Source organism: Nesoenas mayeri (assembly GCF_963082525.1).
Source record: "Nesoenas mayeri genome assembly, chromosome: 1".
Taxonomy (NCBI): Eukaryota; Metazoa; Chordata; class Aves; order Columbiformes; family Columbidae; genus Nesoenas; species Nesoenas mayeri.
The window spans coordinates 73,274,870-73,292,690 of record NC_137541.1 but is presented as its reverse complement, the minus strand read 5'-3'; the positions used below and the strand labels follow the sequence as shown (position 1 = coordinate 73,292,690).

General features: G+C 51.2%; 1 protein-coding gene across 1 annotated transcript; it reads right to left on the bottom strand.

Moving 5' to 3' along the window:
- Positions 1–5,348: 5,348 nt before the first annotated feature.
- LOC308053221 (olfactory receptor 14J1-like) lies at positions 5,349–6,584 on the bottom strand (the record flags this gene model as incomplete). Its single annotated transcript, XM_080364046.1, has 1 exon — positions 5,349–6,584. One exon carries the CDS (start codon positions 6,582–6,584, stop codon positions 5,643–5,645), a length of 942 nt encoding a protein of 313 aa, XP_080220172.1. The 3' UTR covers positions 5,349–5,642.
- Positions 6,585–17,821: the final 11,237 nt, after the last annotated feature.

The window sequence follows — 17,821 nt, the reverse complement described above, 5'->3', positions numbered from 1 at the left end:
CTCAGCCTGCTCAGGTTTTGACAGGATTGCTGCAAACCCCTGTGACCCAAATCTCTACAACTGTCTCTGCTCAACAGCCTTTTATCCCTGGAAGGGGAAAACTGCCAATGCAGACACCAAACCAGTGCCCAACCTGCCTGGAGAGCCAGGACAGTTGTGCCACACAACAGTCGCTTCTGAGGGAAGCTGGAGGTGATGGAATTGAAATGGTTTCAACCCAAATTATAGAATCATAGCACCATAGAATCATTTAGGCTGGAAAAGACCCTTTAAGGACATGGAGTCCAACCGTAAATCTAACACTCCCAAGTACTCCACCAAACCATTTCCCAAAGCGCCACATCTCCACATCTTTTAAACACCTCCAGCAATGAAAGCTCCAATCCTGAGCTGGCAGGACACCATTGGCTGCAGTTGGACATAAGATAGTGGTCATAGCTGTGAGTTCAGCCCTCGCTGGCAGAATGTCTCACACCCTCACTGAGAAGGGCAGGGGGCTGGGAGATGGGAGCACGTTTCAGTTTCCAGATCTCAGGACAGAGCACAAACCATCCTGCCCTTGGACTCCGGATCCCATTTCCTGAGATGTAAAGCTGGTGGCCTTCTGTGGATAATCATGTTAAAGGCATGAAAAGTCCTTCAAATGTTTGTGTAATTTGTCTAGGAGTGTCAGTTTTTAAAGAAAAAAAAATGACATGCTTATATTTAAATATCTGTAAAAGAGTGCTCTGCATCTGTGGTAGCTCATAAGTGGTTCAGATGAAGGGTGGTCTTGAAGAAGTCACCCTGTTCCTCCCCAGGTGCATGGACACTGCTCAGGTGCATCTGCAGAGAGTGGTAGTACCTGGATCCCCTTCTCGGGACAGACTCCTTCCAGGAGAGACACAGACACAGGGGGAACTCATCAGGTTTTCATAGCATCTCACTCGGCATCAGTTTCTATGTAATTGGTGATTTTATTTCTGCACAAATGATCATAAAGAGAAAACTATTTAGTGAGACATGGTCATAAAGGGGCTGTTATGGACAAGAAATGTAACCATGAACTCTGGAGAGACCGAGGAAGTTTACAATAAGCACCAGGAAGAACCAAGAAGCTCGAGGCCTCTTCTGAAGAGCGGGAGGCCCTGAGCAGCCGTGATTTGCCATTGTAGGTGTGGGAGAGGGTCAGGGCATGTCAGGGAGAAGCAATGAGATGGCTGATGGCTTCAGTGAAGCCTTCCAGCCATGTCTGAGCCCAGAAATGGAAAGCAGTTGATGTCTGCAGGTGGAGTAGGAACAGGAGGAAGATTTTCCTGGGGATATGGAAGGAAGAAAGGTCTCTCTTGGGCTAATCATGTATGGCAGTGACATTTCCATGCTGTGGGCATGACTGTGCCTGGGAGATGGGGAATGGCTGCTGCTGGGGTGGCTGTGCTCAGTCATGGCCCATGAGCTGACCCTGCTCTGCTCCTCTCTTACACTGTCCACACTTGGATGGTCCTCAGGAGTCATCCATGACCCTGGTTGTTGCATGAACCTCCTGGAGTGATGGATATGGATCCAAATAGGGGATTCAAGCAAGTGTGGGATTGGGACATTGAGGTGACTGGTGACCATTGCCAGGTGTATGAAAGAAGCAGGATGAGTTGTGAGGAATTCACAGGCATTTCCAACTCCACAGAACACCAGAGCCTTGCAGTTAAAGCAACAGCACTTGACATAAACACCACCCCCAAAACACAAAACACTCACACTGACCACAGGAAAAGCCTTGAAAAACATTTGAGAAAAATCTACCAGGTCCCACGGGTCAGGGCTCAGCCATTCTAGTGATGAACAAGCATCAAGGGCTGACGTGGCATCAGAGCCACCTCCACATGGCACTCACCATCTGGAACCAGTGTCTCCAAGTCTTTCCTTCACCAGCCTCCAGGGACAGGGACCTGCACTGGTTGTTTCCTTCACAGCTGTGTCAGTGATGGCCCTTCATGGGGTCCAAACACCCTCAGAAACTTGGGGTTTGCTTCTGCCTTTCACTTCATTAGAGGTTTGTTCATTCTCTCAATATCTCAGTTCAGGATCATGGCAGCAGAGGGCTCATCAACATCTAAAATTCTCTTACAAAACAAGGCTTTGTGCATCATTTACCTAAAGCTTTCGAGTCTGGTCCCCGCAGACCTTGCTGGTGAAGATGGAGGCAAAGAAGCCATGAAGAACCTCAGTCCTGTATGATTCTACTCTTCTGAAGTTCAGGAGCAGTCCCACATTCACTCTGTCTTTTCTTTTACTGTAAGGAAATTGTGCCAGCTCATCTGGCTGCACTTACACTTCCCTTCAGAGATCAAGTCCAGGGGAGATTTGCATCATCTCTACACCCATGGGCAAGGTTTCTAAATTCCTCCTTTGCAGCTTGCACTGATTCCACCTCTTGTGTGCTGCCTATGTGCCCTGCAGCTCCAACAGTTCAGATGAGCAGCCTCACGAGACAAACACTTTTTTATGTTGGTACTTGGAGAGATCATTCTTGCGCTTGGAGCAGGCTGTCCTGTAAGGTTTCTCAGATTTCCTGAGCTCCTTCACCCTTCAGACCTAATTCCATGTCACAACCTTTATTGGTCACCATTCCCCATTATGTCTAAGACTTCTCCTCTGGATTCCATCAGCCTGTGCTCTGCTGCTGGCCTTGCTCCCTCCCCTCTGGCGCCTGGGACCTCACTGTGGCCTGGTCACAACAGCCAAGGTGGACACTGTTGTTCACATCCCTCATCAGCTCTTCCTTGTTTCCCAGTTGTAGATCCAGGTGAGCATCACTCTTTTTGGCCCAGCAGGCAGACATGTTAAGCAGTTGGCCAAAGATCCTCTGGACTGTTGGCAGATTTGCCTGACCAATGAATGTCAGGGCAATTACAGCTCCCCATAGGAAGCTGCTCATTGACTGGACATTTCCTTGCTTTGATGACAGAAGATCTTTTCCATTACTTCTCCATTATCAAGTGGTTTGCAACACTCGAAACATTGTCACCCTATGTTGGGTTTCCATGCCAAAGTCTTGGAAGTGGGGGTGAGTGTGGCTGTGCTACAGCTGTCACCTCTCTAAGAAGACAACAGGGTTTGACCGACATCAGACAGAGGTGATTTCAGCTGCTCCAAGATGGACCCACTCCTTGCCAAACCTGAGCCAAACCTGCTCTGAAAGGGTTAACAATATGGGTAGTCCGTTTTGGAAGGGTATTAGGACAGCAAAAATGAAGACCCTGGGTTGGGAAAAATGAAAACGAATGCAAAAGATGTGGTCAGGGCTGTTTGGGGGCACTCATAAAGCACCCCTGCACCTCATGTGAATTATTCCTGTGGTCAGAGAGAACCTGAGAATTTTCTCTGAATTGAAAACATGAAAGGAGATTAAAGGACAGCATCATTCCGGCTGGATGGGGCCTCAGGAGGTGTCTTAACCAACTTCCTGCTCACAGCAGGGTCAGAACAGATTGCTCAGGACTTTATCCAAACACATCCTGGTCACTTTCTGGGACAGAGTGAGTGTTCACTCCTGGGAAACAGCTTCCAGTGCTTGACTGTCCTCATGACTGGAAAGTTTCTCCCTTTCTACAGCACCTTTCCAAGCCCAGCCATCCAGATTGCTTTTACCCATCTACTTACACACTGACACAGAGCTTACTATCCCACCTTGGACACAAGAATACTACAGGGGATGACACTGAATGCCTTGCTGACTTCCAGGTAACAGACTATCAATGTTCTCCCCACGTCCACCACCCTGTCCTTTCCTCACAGAAAGCAAAGAGGATGGACAGGGACAACCTGCCCTGGGTAAACCCCATCACCTTCTCTTTCAGACACCCAGAAATGGGGTCTCAGTGGACATGCTCTGGGGTAATTTCGAAGAAAAAAATATTCTTCCTTTGAGAGTCCTTGGCATACAGTCCCCTGGTGCAAATTGTGGCCATTTCCTCTTGTCCATTCACTTGCTACTTGGGAGAAGAGACCAACCCCCTCCATATTCCAACCTCCTTTCAGGCAGTTGTGGACAGCGATAAGGTTTACCCTCAGCCTCCTGTTCTCCAGGCTGAACCCACCAGTTCCCTCAGCTGCTCCTCATCACACTTGTGCTCCAGCCCCTCAGCAGCTTCATCACTTCCTCTGCACTCTCTCTAGTGCCTCAATGTCCTTCTTATGATGAGGGGCCCAAAACTGAACACAGGATTCAAGCTACGGCCTTACCAGCACTGAGAACAGTGGCACAATCACTTCTCTAGTCCTGCTAGCCACACCATTCCTGATACAAGCCAAGATGCTGTTGGTCTTTTTGGCCACCTGGGAACACACTGGCTCATGTTCAGCCACTGTTAGTCAACACCCGCAGATCCCTTTCCACCAGGCACTTTCCAGCCACTCTTCCCTGGGCCTGGAGTGTTCATAGGGTTGGTGTGACCCAAGTGCAGGACCCAGCACTTGGCCTTGTTAAACCTCATATAACTGGCCTCAGTCCAATGATCCAGCTGGCGCATGACATGGGACATGAGGATTGGACATGGGGACTTCAGTTGAAGGCAGCACATCCTAGTGCTGCATTCAGGTGGTCTCCCATGGGATGTTACTGGCAACATGGGCACACACCAGACCCTGCTCTGCTGGTGCTTTAGGGCTCTCCCAGGAGGCCTGGCTGGGAGAGGACACTGCTGTGTGCCAGCCCTGCACACTCACACACTTTAGCCGTTCACTGGTATTTTCTTCACTGGGACATTTGCCAGTTCAGCCCTCCCACCCCCTCCTGAATTGTGCCACCCCTCTGCCCTCTCCCCAGCTGAGCCCAGCAGAGCATCCACACTGGAACTGGAACTGGTCCCACAGCAGTGTGGACCAATGAGAATGAAGAACAGTGAGAATGTTCATCCAGACAGCAAGCTGAGAGGGTGTCCAGCACAGGCAGCTTGCAGACCCAGGTCCAGACTGGCTCCCCAGGACAGCATGAGACATTTGGCCTAGGGGATCCTCAGAAAGGTCCTGTGGCCATAGAGCCAGGGCCACCCGCCCCAAGCTGCCACCTGCAGCAAAGGGTTTCTCTTTCCATGTCTTTCCTGTATACATACAGTGCCCCACTCTTCTCCTAGAACATCCTGTCTCCCTACAGAGCCCTTTCCCAAGAGAGCTGAGCTATGCTGACCTGGCCAGCTGTTCCTGCCCCACTTCCCACGCTCCATTCAGCTCCGATCTGGCGGTGCTGCTCTGCAGAGCAAGTGGGCTGTGGTGCCCAGGGCCATGGGTTGAGTTCGCAGATTCATGTTGGTCAGGATGGGAGGAAGATCCAGCTCAGGGTGGCTCCTGCTCACTCCCTCTCAGCACACAGACATGGCTCCTGCAGCCCCAGAGATCCTAGAGAGAAGATTCTGGGCAAACAAGTCAGGGCGGGGTCCTTTATTTCACTTTATACACACGGAGAGTACGGCTCCTTATTTACACAAAGACTATGGGACATACCAGACAGGTAGATATGGACACAGCCATAAGAAGACAAATAATTTGGCTTGTGGGTAGCATTAATACAATAAAGAATACCTAAAACCAAAGAAAAAAAAGAAAATACAAAACTCAGGTTGAACAAGCAATGCGTAATATTACAAGTGACATACAGAAGCAGGAGGTCACTTCATTACTGCTTTTGAAAAGCAAACAGCCATCACTTTCCTTATAGACTCCTTGAGTTCCCTGTTCCTCATGCTGTAGATGAGGGGGTTCACTGCTGGAGACACCACTGAGTACAGAACAGACACCACCAGATCCAGGGATGGGGAGGAAATGGATGCGGGTTTCAGGTCAGCAAATATGGCAGTGCTGACAAACAGGGAGACCACAGCCAGGTGAGGGAGGCAGTTGGAAAACGCTTTGTGCCATCCCTGCTCAGAGGGGATCCTCAGCACGGCCCTCAAGATCTGCACATAGGACACCACAATGAACACAAAACACCCAAATGCTAAACAGACACTGACCACAAGAAGCCCAAGTTCCCTGAAATAGGAGTGTGAGCAAGAGAGCTTGAGGATCTGGGGGATTTCACAGAAGAACTGGCCCAGGGCATTGCCCTCGCACAGGGGCAGTGAAAATGTATTGGTCGTGTACAGCAGAGCATTGAGAATCCCAGTGGCCCAGGCAGCTGCTGCCATGTGAACACAAGCTCTGCTGCCCAGGAGGGTCCCGTAGTGCAGGGGTTTGCAGATGGCAACGTAGTGGTCGTACGACATGACTGTGAGCATAGAATACTCTGCTGTTATCAAGAAGGCAAATGAAAAGAGCTGTGCAGCACATCCTGAGTATGAGATGGCCCTGCTGTCCCAGAGAGAATTGGCCATGGATTTGGGGACAGTGGTGGAGATGGAGCCCAGGTCAAGGAGGGCGAGGTTGAGCAGGAAGAAGTACATGGGGGTGTGGAGGTGCTGGTCCCAGGCTATGGTGGTGATGATGAGGCCGTTGCCCAGGAGGGCAGCCAGGTAGATGCCCAGGAAGAGCCAGAAGTGCAAGAGCTGCAGCTCCCGTGTGTCTGTGAACTGCAGGAGGAGGAACTGGGTGATGGAGCTGCTGTTGGACATTTGCTGCCTGTGGGCATGAGGACCTGTGCAAGGAGGAAAGGACAGTGACAAGTTAGGACAGATTTCTCTGAGGAAAATAAACATGCTGTTTCTCATGGAAAACCCCCTCCTTGATGATGGGATATATCCGCTCATTCTCTCTTTCTACCAATTGAGAAAAACAGTTCATCACAGTTTAAAATGCAGCTTGGGCATCTGGTTTCCATGAACACACCTGTGAGGCAAGATCCACAGAATTGGTGTCAGAAAAAAAACTAATCCTCACTCCCACCCCAACCCCAGAGAGCAAGAGTACCAGGGACAGGTGGAGAAACAGGGAAGGACACTGCAGTGCCACCAGAAAATAAAGCAAGGACAGAAAGGCAGATGGGCATGCTATGGAACCTTCTCCTGACCCGGCTGTGCTGCTGCCACTCACATAATGATACTGGAGAGCAAGTACTTTTAGCACCTTTTTTGTGTACCCCGTTCCAGGAACCCTTTACCTGGAGGTCCAGCTGCAGAGGTGGAGACTCGTGACCTGGAACCCATGGCTTTGGGGCAGAGTGTCTGCTGGGGAGGAGAGGAGACCAGGAGTTGCACTGGGAAATGTGTCTGCACTGGAAAGGATGTGACAGAGGTTTTTAAATCCCATCCCCAGCATTTCTGGAAGCCGTTAACTCTCCCTGCCCACGTCTCTGCTGCCTGCAGCTGTGTGTCTGTCCCTGGGTCTGTCAGTATCACAGACCCTGTCCCACCTGCTGTGTGCTCAGCTCTGTCCTGCTCACACCTCCTGGCACTACCCAGGGGCAGCTCTGTGTGTGCAGGGGCTCAGAAGCAGCTCAGACACATCCTAACGAGAACTGGGGTCTCAGTGTCTTCTCCAAAGAGAGAAGTAAACCCCCATCTCCCACTGCACACCCAGCCAACCAAGAGTGGAAAACCAAAAGCACAGACTCCTTCCCTTGCAGCTGTTCATGTGTTGATGCTGTTATTCAGAAGGCCCCTCTGCCATGTCTGTGGGGGGATCTGGAGCTCTGAGCAGCCCTGACCCACAGAGCCCCCTTCTACCCCACAAGCTCCCTGCCTGCCCTGCCGGGGGTCGCTCCTTCCACCCACAGCTGCTGCCATGGGATCTCCCGGGCAGGCTGAGCGCTGACCCTGGCAGGCGGCAGAGTCCCTGCCCCGGCACAGCCCTGGGGTGCAGGGACCCTGCTCTGCAGGACAGCCCTGGGCACCCCTGGGTGCTCACGCGGCTTCACAGTTGTTCAACATGGCCTGACAAGAGCCCCGTCCTTACAGATCCCACAAGCTGTGCCTGCGCCAGTTTCAGGAGATGCCTTCAGGAGCTACAGCTGCGCTGCCCTGCACCAGAGACTTACCATGGCAAGGGCTGCAAAGGTTTCTCCTCCAGTGAGCTCTCAGTCATCCTCCCAGTCCTGACCACCTTTAATCTCTCTCTGCCTTGCTTGTCTCCTGAGATCCCCAGGCAGAGCCTTCAGCCCTGCTGCGCTTTGCAGAGGAGCTGCTCCTGGGCAGAGCTGTCTCTCTGCAGCGCTGCCACTGCCATGAGCTCCTTGTGTCCCAGGAGCCCAGCCCAGCTCAGCAGCACAGGAGAAGCACAAGGTGCTTTAATGACCCCTCTGGTGGGTTTGGTGCTGAGTCCATGGACCTCAGACCCTGGAGGAAGTTGAAGAAACCTCTGAAGAAATCAAAGTCAGATTCAAACTCCAAAGTTTCTTGTCATGTTAATGAGTCCCACTGGGGACATTACTGAGAAACCATCCCAGGGGTCTGGTCAGAGAAGAAAATTGGAAGTAGAGATGACAGGTCAGGAAAAGCAAAGTAAAGGTGTCTCTGATGCTCAGTAAACCTGGTTGTGTTTCATTAACCAAAGGGCCAAGTCCTGACCTCCAGTCCCTGGGTAGTCAGATCCTGTCCCTCCCACGTTGCCCAGGGCCCTTCCTGGGACACTGTGATGTGGGGCTGTACAAGGCCAAGGGCAGGACTATGGACTGACCCCTCCCAGTTTCCTGCCTGGGGACAAGGAGGCCATGAGGCCCCTGTGCTGGAAGGACAAGGTGTCTCCTCACAGGCATCAGAGGTGCAGACAACAGCCATAGCCAAGGGGAGAAGGAGCTCATGTCTGGTGGGGCTTTCAGCCTCTTTACATCCCATGATCATCTCCACGACAGCCTGTCCTGTGCTGTGGCATCCCCTGCACCTCTTTCCCTGCAGGCTGGAGACATCCCCCCTGCTGCCCCACCTTGCTCTTGTCTGAGCATCTTCCTTCCTTTGCTGAGGTCTTTCCATCCTCCCCACCTGGTTCTTGAAGCACAAAGCCTTGGACTGATGCAGACTCCCTCTGCTGACCTGCTCCACCACAGCACTGCCCTTCCATTCACATTCCTTTCTGCTCATGTCCAGCCTGGACCTCTCCAGCTGCACTTTGGGCCATTATTTCTTTCCCAAGCTCTTTCCCACTATGCAGAAAACCTCCATCACCTCTGAAACCACCCTTCAAGCATGCTCAGGCTACTCCTGCACTGCTGCAGCCTCCCCAGCGCTGCTGGGCCAAAGCAGCCCAGGTCCCTCAGCATCTCACACCATGTGCACAAGGTGCTGAACCTGCCTTGGCACAGCCCTGCACTCTCTAGTTCCTCCCTGCTTCTCCAAACTGGGAAGCCGCACACTGGCACGTACCCATGTGTGTGGGTCACACCAGTGCTGAACCGAATGGGATGAGAACTGCAGGTGTCTGGGTCCCCACGCTCCTCTTCATGCAGCCTTGTGTGCAGCTGCCTTGTTCATGGTGAGCGTGCACCACGGGCTGGTGTGGGGACCTTGTAGTCCCCAGGCCCTTCTCCTCAGGGTCACTGCTCAGCGTGTCAGGTCCTGCTCTGTCCTGATAGATGGGGTTATTGTCCCACCCTGATACAGCACTGCTCATTTCTCTATGTACAAATTAGAGACCTTTCTGTTGGGTGAATCCCAGGTTTTCTCAAGGTCTTGTTCTTCCCTTGACTGAAGCTCCGTTTGCTCAGCTGTTAATATTTGCATGCAGATTGTTTATCCTGATGGGTTGTCTCTCCCAACATAACAGTATGAGGAGTTATAGGACACTATAAATACCATCTCCTGTAGACACAGTAGGGTCTTGGGGCTCTGGTGCTCATAATACCGGAGATCTGGATTTAGAGAGCAAGTTTCCATTCATGTGGTAGAGAAGAAGGATTACGTGGAGCTCTGCCTGGGGACAGACAATGTCAGCTGAACGTTGAGGAGTCAGCATGAGAGGGCAGAACAACATCGGCAATGTTGTGGTGCCTGGACATCAGCTACAGACTCACTGGTGAGGAGGAGGGATTAGATGAGGTCTCATTCAGACAAATGAAAGAAGCCTCATGTTTCCAGGGCCGTGTCCTCATGGCAAACCTGAGATATCCCAGTATCTGTAAGGTACCAGCCATCCAGGAGGGTTTGGAGCTCATTGACAACATCTTCCTGACACGGGTGACTGAGGAGTCAGTGGGGTGAGGTGCCCTGTGGGACTTCACACTTACAAACCAGAAGGAGTTGGTCAGGATGGAACCGTCAGGTATGGGAAAGTGGAGCTGAGGCTCCTGGGAGATGATCACAAGGCCAAGAGCAGGATTTCAGGAGAGCAAGCTTTGGCCTGCTGAGGGACCTGCTTGGGTCCTATGGGATATGACCTTGGTGTTTGCAGTGCTTTTCTCTCCCAATTCCTCCCTCCTCTCTCCCACCTGATGTTGTGCAGCCTTTTTTACTCTTTCTCAAATACAATATCCCAGAGGTGCTACCGGCATCACTGAGTGGCTCAGATTTGGCAAGGAATGGGTCCATCTTGGAGCAGCTGAAATAAGCTCCGCTGTCGTTCGTCCAACTCCTGTTGTCTTCTCAGAGAGGTGACAACTGTAGCACAGCCACAATCACCTCCAGTTCCAAGACTTTGCCATGTAAGCCCAGTACAGGGTAACAATGTGTTGGCTGTTAGAAACTACTTGATCATGGAGAAGAAATGGAAAAGATCTTCTGTCAGTAACCTGAAGAAGTCACCAGTCAATGAGTACGTTTCTATGGGGAACTGTAATTGCCCTGACACTCACTAGCCAGGCAAAGCTGCAGCTGCCAACAGTCCAGAGGATCTTGGGCCAACTGCTTAACATGTCCACCTGATGGGCCAACACGGGTGATGTTCACCTGAATCTGGAACTGGAAAACAAGGAAACCCTGGTGAGGGATGTGAACATCAGTTTCCACCTTGGCTGTCGTGACCAGGACACAGAGGGGTCCCAGTCACCAGAGGGGAGAGAGGAAGGCCAGCAGCAGAGCACAGGCTGGTGGGCTCCAGAGGAGAAGACTTTGACATACTGGGATATGGTGGGCAAAGTGGTGACATGGAAGTAGATCTGAAGGGTGAAGGAGCTCAGGAAATCTGATAATCCTTACAGGACAGGCTGCTCCAAGCACAAGAATGATCTCTTCGAGTACTCATGAAAAGAAGCATTTATCTTGTGAGGCTGCTCATCTGAACTGATGGAGCTCCAGGGCAAAAAGGCAGCACACAGGAGGTGGGAGCAGAGGAAGCTGCAAAGGAGGAATTTAGAAACATTGTCCATGGATGTGGGGATGATGCCCAAGCTGCCCTGGACTTGATACCAGCATGGGAAGGTCAGCAAGATGAGCTGACAGAGCTTCACTTGCAGTAAGAGAATAGACAGGGTGAACGTGGGCAAGCTACTGAACTTCATAAGAGTAGAATCAGACAGGACTGAGGTTCTTCATGGCTTCTTTGCCTCCATCTTCACCAGCAAGGTCTCCTGGGACTTTGTTTCTGAAGGCAGGAGTCTGGAGAACACCCAGCAGTGGATGGGGCTCAAGTCAGGGGTGACCTGAGCAAACTCAGACACCATTATAGAACAGGAGATGGGTCATTTGACTAGCTCCCTAAACACAAGTATTACTGTGCATAGCACCTGAAATTCCCAGGAAGACCCACTTTTTGGTGCAGAAGAGTGTGACTCCTCTTGAGGTATCCTGGCCTGTCTCCTCACATGGTGATTTAGGTAATCACTTTTCTGACATATTCAGTGTTTAGCAGGAGATGCAACACATCAATATAAACTGGAGGCTGCTGATGCCACCTGTTCTGGAAAGAGAGGGAAAGGCCAGCAGGGAAGGAAATAGAAGAAATTTGGCTTTATTGATATTTATTATGGAAATGGTCTCTGGCTATTCCTAAAATCATATACACCAGACTTGAGGCTTTTAGGAAAATGATGCACAGAGCCTTGGCTTGTAGGAGCATTTTCGATGTTAATGAGCCCTCTGGTGCCATGATCCTGAACTGCAGATCCTGAAAGAATGAACAAACCTCTAATGAAGTGAAAGGCAGAAGCAAACCACAAGTTTCTGAGGGTGTTTGGGACCCCATAAAGGGCCATCACTGACACAGCTGTGAAGGAAACAACCAGTGCAGGTCCCTGTCCCTGGAGGCTGGTGAAGGAAAGACTTGGAGACACTGGTTCCAGGTGGTGAGGGCCACGTGGAGGTGGCTCTGATGCCATGTTACCCCTGATGCTTGTTCATCACCAGAATGGGTGAGCCCTGACCCCTGGGACCTGGTAGATCTTTCTCAAATGTTTTTCAAGGCTTTTCCTGTGGTCAGTGTGAGTGTTTTGTGTTTTGGGGGAGATTTTATGTCAAGTGCTGTTGCTTTAACTGCAAGGCTCTGGTGTTCTGTGGAGTTGGAAATGCCTGTGAGCATTACACAAACACCTGAAGGATTATTCATTCCTTTTAACATGATTATCCTCAGAAGGCCACCAGCTTTGCATCTCAGGAAATGGGATCCAGAGTCCAAGGGCAGGATGGTTTGGGCTCTGTCCTGAGATCTGGAAACTGAAACGTGCTCCCATCTCCCAGCCCCCTGCCCTCCTCAGTGAGGGTGTGTGACATTCTGCCAGCGAGGGCTGAACTCACAGCCATGACCAGTATCTTATGTCCAACTGCAGCCAATGGTGTCCTGCCAGCTCAGGATTGGAGCTTCCATTGCTGGAGGTGTTTAAAAGACGTGGAGATGTGGCGCTTTGGGATATGGTTTAGTGGTAAACTGGGCAGTGTTTGATTTATGGTAGGACGCTGTGTTCTTAAGGGTCTTTTCCAGCCTAAATGATTCCATGATTCTCTGATTCTCTGATTTGGGTTGAAACCACTTCAGTTCCGTCACCTCCAGGATCCCTCAGAGGCGGCTGTTGTGTGGCACAACTGTCCTGGCTCTCCAGGCAGGTTGGGCACTGGTTTGGTGTCTGCATTGGCAGTTTTCCCCTTCCTGGGGTAAAAGGCTGTTGAGCAGAGACAGTTGTAGAGATTTGGGTCACAGGGGTTTGCAGCAATCCTGTCAAAACCTGAGCAGGCTGAGCTTTGGAGCCCAGGAAAAATGGAGATGCTCTGAAAGATGTTTTTGAACTCTGATACTGTCACTGATAACAGTAACAGGGAACTCCTCATTCTCACTGATGATCATGATGATTTAAATCTCTTTAATTTCAGTCCTAACAGTTATTCTTGCTTTACCAAGCATCTAGTACACCTTCAGCAGTTGTGTCTTGAGATAATTTCTTAGAACAATGCTTTTTCTCTCACTTCTTTTTTGTTTTAATCATTTAAAGAGTACACCTCTTGGACAGAATTACCCCCAAATTGTGCTTCTTTCATTATTTTTCTAACTTTTAGTTATTTCTTAAGTGGTGTGATGTGGAGGTTGCATAGGAGAACAGTTTCTTTTGGAGACAAAGAAGGCCAAGGAACAGATCCCAGGTCAGTACAAAGGCACAAAGGAAGCCAGAATCTTTACGTGTGTGCACTGACACACACTGTCACCTGCATTTCCAGTCTCTGCAGTCCCAACAGTGCAGCAGAGTCTGGAGTTCTGAGCTCCCTTCATCCTCCCTGCGTGACACGTGTAAAATGGAACTACCCCAGTCCAATGGCTGGTTTTGATACTCTTCACAGCCTGAAGCACCACATGGGTCAGGAGACAAGCCAGGATACCCAACCAGGACTCACATACCCTTCACGTAGATTTTAGGTGTTCCCTGGCATCTCAGCAGACATGCCACGCTGATATCTGGGTGCGAGGAGCTGGTCAAGTGTCTCGTTTTCATTTCTATAATGATGGATTTGTGTCTGGCTGATGTGCGGACTCTGTACATGGATGCTGACACCTCTTGAACAACCTACTCTGAAAAGGTTAACAACATGGGCTGTTCTTTCTGGAGAGGCATTAGGACAGCAAAAAATAAGATCTTGGCGAAGGGTAAAAGAAAAAGGATGGAAAAGTTGTGGTCAGGACTGTTTGGGGGCTCTTGTAAAGCAGCCCTGCACCTCATGTGAATTACTTCTGTGGTCTGGGAGAACTTGAGAGTTTTGTCTAAACTGAAAACATGAAGGGTATGAAAGGACAGCGTCATTCAGGATGAATGGGACCTCAGGAGGTGTCTTGACCAACCTCCTGCTCACAGCAGGGTCAGAACAGATTACTCAGGGCTTTATCCAAACACATATTGGTCACTTTCTGGGACAGAGTGAGTGTGCACTCCTGGGAAACAGCTTCCAGTGCTGGACTGTCCTCATGACTGGAAAGTTTCTCCCTTTCTACAGCACCTTTCCTAGCCCAACCATCCAGGTTGGTTTTACCCATCTACTTGCACACTGACACAGACCATAATATCCTACCTTGGACACAAGAATGTTGTGGGGGATGATGCTGGATTCCTTGCTGACTTCCAGGTAACAGACCACCACTGCTCTGCCCACATACACAACCCTATCCTTTCCTCACAGAAAGCAAAGATAATGGAAATACACAACCTGCCCTGCCTAAACCCCGTCACCTTCTCTTCGAGACACCCAGAAATGGGGTCCCAGTGGACATGTTCTGGGGCACAGCCCTTAGTTCCCCTGCTCACCCATTGGCCATTTTGAAAAGTGCACACACTGTGTGAGAGCTGCCAGTGGTCAGGGAGTCCCCCCAGTCTCCATGAGCTTTCCAGGATGGTGCAGAGTGGCCTCACTGTGACATCATCCTGCTGTCCCAGCTCCTGGGATGCTGCCCCTGCTGTCCCATAGACTGGAAAGGATTGTGTTAGTTCCCGTGACCCTGACTTGATCCACATCCACTGTTGGTTGTTCTCACTCCAGTCACAGAGATCTCAGAGACCTTGCTGTTGAAGAGGGAGAACGAGAGGACACAGAGATTCTCACCTCTTATTATATTCATTAGTGTTCACACAGTGTCTTTGTTTCTCCTTTAACTGTTCCTGCAGCAGTAACAGATCATTATGGGGCCCTTGAATTGCCTTACAGGTCTGGATTGAGCTTTGATCTGGACTGTTGCTGTGCTTGGAGGCTGCTGTCCTTGAGACCAGATGAACTAACTCCTGCCACCCTGCCTGACAGTTCATTCCATCCGTGTCACAGCTCTGTCTGCAGCACTGACAGCTACAGCTCCCCCAGTCAGGTCCCTGGCTGAGGACATGGCCTCACATCTGGCTGAACCACCCCAGCTGTGGCACCAGCCCAGCTCTGACCTGCCACAAGAAACCTGGTACCAAGTGTCCAAGGGTCCATGTGTGCAAAGGCTTTGCTGCAGAGCACAGACATGACATGGCCAAAGACTGATGAATGTCTCTCTAGACCTGGGAGTATAAAACCAGAATAAAATGCCTAAAGTCATTCAACTGAAGATATTCCTCCCCTACCTTGGAGAAATTAAATCCTTTGTTGTAACATTCCTGGTGTCCTATCTAATGATGGGACAAGAAAATATGATTCTCATACCGATTTATTTTTTACTTGCAAGAATACAATGCTGGAAAGAAGTGTCTCTGAAGAGGAGAGAGAATCAACATCACTGATTGCTTCAACTTCGACACTGTGCAATTGGAGTCCCAGGGACACCTGGAGGGGTCCAGAGGGGACAGAGAAAGGGACATCATGGGCTGCTCCTGTGCTGCTGAGCTGGGCTGGGCCCCTGGGACACAGGGAGCTCATGGCAGCGGCAGCGCTGCAGAGAGACAGCTCTGCCCAGGAGCAGCTCCTCTGCGAAGTGCAGCAGGGCTGAGGGCTCTGCCTGCAGCACCGAGGGCTCAGGAGCCAGGCAGAGAGAGGGAAACGCAGTCTGGGCTGGGAGAATGCTGAGAGTTCACTGGAAATGAAATCCTCTCAGATATGAAGCCTGTGGCTACAGGGCATTGCATCTGCAAATCTTGGTAGGATCTCAGAAAGCTGTCACATAGCAGAGTCTGCGAGAGATGTAAGTACAGCTCTCAGAGGTTCTCTGATCAGAGGAGAGGATGTGCTGCAGAGCAGAGATTGCCTTTTGCACTGTCAGAGTGACAAGACGTGAATGCTGCGTTCTCCCCAGGGTGGCTGTGGGGTGTAAATGTCAATGTGCAGGCAGGGGTGCCCAGGGCTGTCCTGCAGAGCAGGGTCCCTGCACCCCAGGGCTGTGCCGGGCAGGGACTCTGCCGCCTGTCAGGGTCAGCGCTCAGCCACAGTGCTGTGGGGAGAAGCTGTTGGGTGGAAGAAGAGACCACTATCTGGACAGGAAAGGTGCTTCTGCTGTGGAGAGGGTGCTGTGTGGGTCAGCACTGCTCACAGCTCCAGATCGCCCCCAGCATTTTTCCAAGCAGATGCCTCAAGTAGAAGATCAATGTAAGCATTACCAGACAGATAAGGAGCTTTCTTGGGCCTGTCTTTTCAGTTTCCTCTCCCAAAGGGTGGGGGGTGCAGGAAAGGATAAAATGAAAATGAGCTCTCATGCTTAAACAAGTCATTGATACTCCTGAACTGCAACTCTTGAGTGATCAGTACATCTGCCAGAAGGCTCATGACATCCCTTCCCCACCCCTCTGCCTGTGCACAGCACCTGCATCACCTTGGCTGGACCCGTCAGCCTTAGTCTGACCTGTCCTGTTTTCCAGCCTGCAAACAGGAAGATGCCCCCAGGCAGTGCCCTGTGAACAGGCAGGATCTGTAGGGCCAGGGGAGGGCACAGAGGGTGGGATGGTCTGTGAGCACTGACAGGGAACAGACATGGACAGGGAAACACCTCCCAGGGGAGAATCTCCAGGCAGCAGGGAAATGATCAGAAATGAGAGGAAACTGAACCCAGAATGGTTATGGGAGGGAGAAGAGAGAAAAGTCCCTGTGACCCCCTGCAGTGCAGATCCCTCCTGTGAGCAGCCCCCTGGCCTCCTGTCCCACCCAGCAAAGCCTCTGCCCTCAGGGCCGGGGGCTCCAAGGCATGAAGCAGCTCCTGTGCAGCCAGAGCTCCAGTTCCTCTGCAGAGCACAGGGGCTGAGAGCAGCTGCCCAGCAGTGTTGGTGTCTGGGAGGTGGCTGCACAGCTGGGGAAGGGTGACGCTGTCTGAGTGCCCGGCTGCCTCTGCCCTGGCCTCTCTCACACCCACCCTCACCGCATTTTCCTTCTTGCTCCCCTGCTCTGGGTCACTGCTGTTGGGATCTTGTTCTTGCTGTCAGGCTCTCTGGGGATGGCAGTTTCAGCTGCAGAGTCACAGCCTGATCTTGTGGGTCCTTTCCTGCAGGTGTGTCCATGGGCACACGTGTCCCAGTTTTGCTCTGACCTGTGGGCTGTGGGCAATGCAGTCTGTGGGGCTGGGGAATGAGCTGAGTCTCCCTCAATCAAATCACATTATTAGGATATTTTGCTATGTCTTTGAGGTTTCCTTCCAAGAGGTGAGCTCCCCACCAGGATGCAAACCTGTGCTATAGCACCTTAGTGTTATCTAAGCAACATAGAAACACAGAGATGTTACATCATTAAAAATGCTCTTTGGTTTGTGAAATGAGCCGTGCCTATCTTGGGCCAAATGTGGGGTGCTGAGACCTTAGGAAAGGGTGAGATGTCGAGGCTCCATATGTCAATTTTTAACCCCAGTTCTGGCCCCTGCCCCCTGTTCCCATGCCCCCTGCTGCAGAGCAGGGCTGACTCCTCAGCAGCCAGCGGGCACAGGCCCTGCTCATCAGAGCACCTCCAGCCAGCACCACCCAGGGCTCAGACACCGAGCTGGAGGAAGGTCTGGAAAAGGACAAGGGGGTGTGGAGCAGGGGAGGGTGTATGAGAAATGGCTTTGATTTTGCTCAGAGAAGTCACTGACAACTTGTCACTGTCTTTTCCTCCTTGCACAGGTTTCCCATGCCCACAGGCAGCAA